At 46.0% G+C, this 1,933-nt stretch overlaps 1 protein-coding gene across 1 annotated transcript; it reads right to left on the bottom strand.

The window, feature by feature from the left end:
- Nucleotides 1-607: 607 nt before the first annotated feature.
- On the bottom strand, nt 608-1,673 carry LOC115921546 (zinc transporter ZIP14-like). The gene is made up of 3 exons (XM_030979070.1): nt 1,541-1,673; nt 1,105-1,292; nt 608-697 (listed from the first exon to the last, which is right to left on the bottom strand). Exons 1-3 carry the CDS (start codon nt 1,671-1,673, stop codon nt 608-610), a joined length of 411 nt encoding a protein of 136 aa, XP_030834930.1.
- Between the last annotated feature and the right edge of the window lie 260 nt (nt 1,674-1,933).

Genomic DNA, 1,933 nt, shown 5'->3' with positions numbered 1-1,933 from the left:
ATATGACATTGAGTCAAATTGACCCCAGAAATTAGTTAAAGATGTCATTTTGACTCAGAAGAGTGTCAAAGTAAAGTGTCAGGCCAAACTTTCCGCGATCCGGGTCTCGGTATTTTAATTTGCAGCACACATCATCAATGGATCATGATTATTCAGCTAGTTTGATGCTTATTCATAAGAAAATAACAATGACGTCACACCATTGCTATCACTCAGTCATGCATGTACAATAAAGCATTTCAAAGAACGGCTTTCGTCGAGCTGTCACAGTGGTCTAGTGGAGAGTGTAATGAACTATGTGGATTGCAAGATCTGTGGTTCGAACCCATGTCCATTTTCATCAAATATTTTTGTTCACTTTTGGTTGGGAATTTTAATTGAAGGGAAAACCTACGAGAACCTACTCGTAGTGTCTTCCATCCACACAGCGTGATCAATATTCACATTAGGGTGTGTGATGTGATTGGTTAAATAACGATGTATGCTGCAAACAAAAAAATACGCTTCCGGGTCAGTCACCAGTGCCTTTTGAGAGTGTACCTATCTAGGCTTTAATTTTTGATGTAGGGATGCAGCACAGACAGAAGTATCATTATGCCGAACCCAGTCAGTATGCCAGCATTCTGAAGCAGAAGATGCCCATCTCAGATCCAAGGCGGAATTTGCTCTTAGAGGTCACGTTGGCGATCTCTGGCAACTGTACAAATACAGGGAAACAACCAAAAGGAAACATTATTCAACGAGTACTTGGCCATTTTTAACGAGAAAAGTAGTGGGTATACTACCCTGTTCATTGGAGCAATGGAACATTCCCGGATCTCAGCTCCCTGGGGAGTATACAGCTTGATGCTGCCATTTCGGCGCAAAGCAGCTGAAATCAATCACAACATAACCATCTCTGCCCTCACAGATACCCAATTATTCCTGGTTGGGGTTCTTCCCAGGAGTGAAAAAGTGCCTTGCCCACGGGGAACACGCCCCATAACCCCAGGCTGGACTCGAACCCACAACCTGCAGAATTACCCGCAGACCAGAGTTCAATGCTGCAGACCACGAGGCCAACACACTGGGCTAAGGTCAATATTGATTTGTTATGAAACTTACCATATCCACCAATGCGATGTACAGGAACATGCCGGCGGCCAGTGCGAAGATGTACGGTTCTGCCTCGGTCAGACGGCCAACGATGATGCCGACGATCAGACCAATGTAGCAACTCAACGAGGACAAGAAGTTGAATCCCATGGCCTGCTTGACAGTCAGCCCAGACTTGAGCAGAACAGCAAAGTCACCTTTTAGCATCGGAGATAAAAGTGGAGACAGTCAATCGTGATTTTTTGGGGGGAGGGGGGCTGAAATGTTAACAACGATGGATCCTGTCCTATGTTAATGGTTCCCCTTTGTCAATGTCTTTATTCTGTGGGCGCTAGTCAGATGTCCTACACCCGTATAATGAAGCCAGAGATCACGCACAAAACTATTGAAAACACCCAACATGTGGCTGGACATCTCAGCTGGCGAATGGGAGCAGTAAACTCACCGAGCTCATGAGGAAACTCCTCACATGCGATGGCGATAGAGGTGGAGAAACCACTCAGCAGATTGGTGGTGAAGGACGCCCCAATAGCCAACCCGTCCACGAAGTTATGTAGACCGTCACCGCAGACGATCATGTAGCTACCGAGGCGATACGCACCTTGCCGTCTGCAGAGGTCAGTTCGCCGTGGCTGTGGCCATGTCCATCCTCCTTCTGTGTTACAAAGACACGAGTGGCAAAACAACAGTAAAAGGGAGACATTTTGAGACGTATCACGTATCACTTGTTTAGGGCCCTACGTCATGTTTAAGCTAATTAATGTGCGCATAATCAAAATGACGTAAACAATAGGAAAAAAAGGCCCGTGAGTTAATTTGCCGCCACCAAGCGTCTCGA

Source organism: Strongylocentrotus purpuratus, unplaced genomic scaffold (genome assembly GCF_000002235.5).
Source record: "Strongylocentrotus purpuratus isolate Spur 01 unplaced genomic scaffold, Spur_5.0 spur5_contig_165, whole genome shotgun sequence".
NCBI lineage: Eukaryota > Metazoa > Echinodermata > Echinoidea > Camarodonta > Strongylocentrotidae > Strongylocentrotus > Strongylocentrotus purpuratus.
This window is presented reverse-complemented; position numbering and strand designations above follow the sequence as displayed.

Bases quoted from the DNA above. Each gene is read 5' to 3' on its own strand.
- LOC115921546 (XM_030979070.1), bottom strand. From the start codon at position 1,673: ATGATCGTCTGCGGTGACGGTCTACATAACTTCGTGGACGGGTTGGCT. The intron at 1,293-1,540 runs GTGAGTTTACTG...CGATGCTAAAAG, and splicing joins GGAGTTTCCTCATGAGCTCG to GTGACTTTGCTGTTCTGCTC. The intron at 698-1,104 runs GTAAGTTTCATA...GTATTTGTACAG, and splicing joins ACATCGCATTGGTGGATATG to TTGCCAGAGATCGCCAACGT.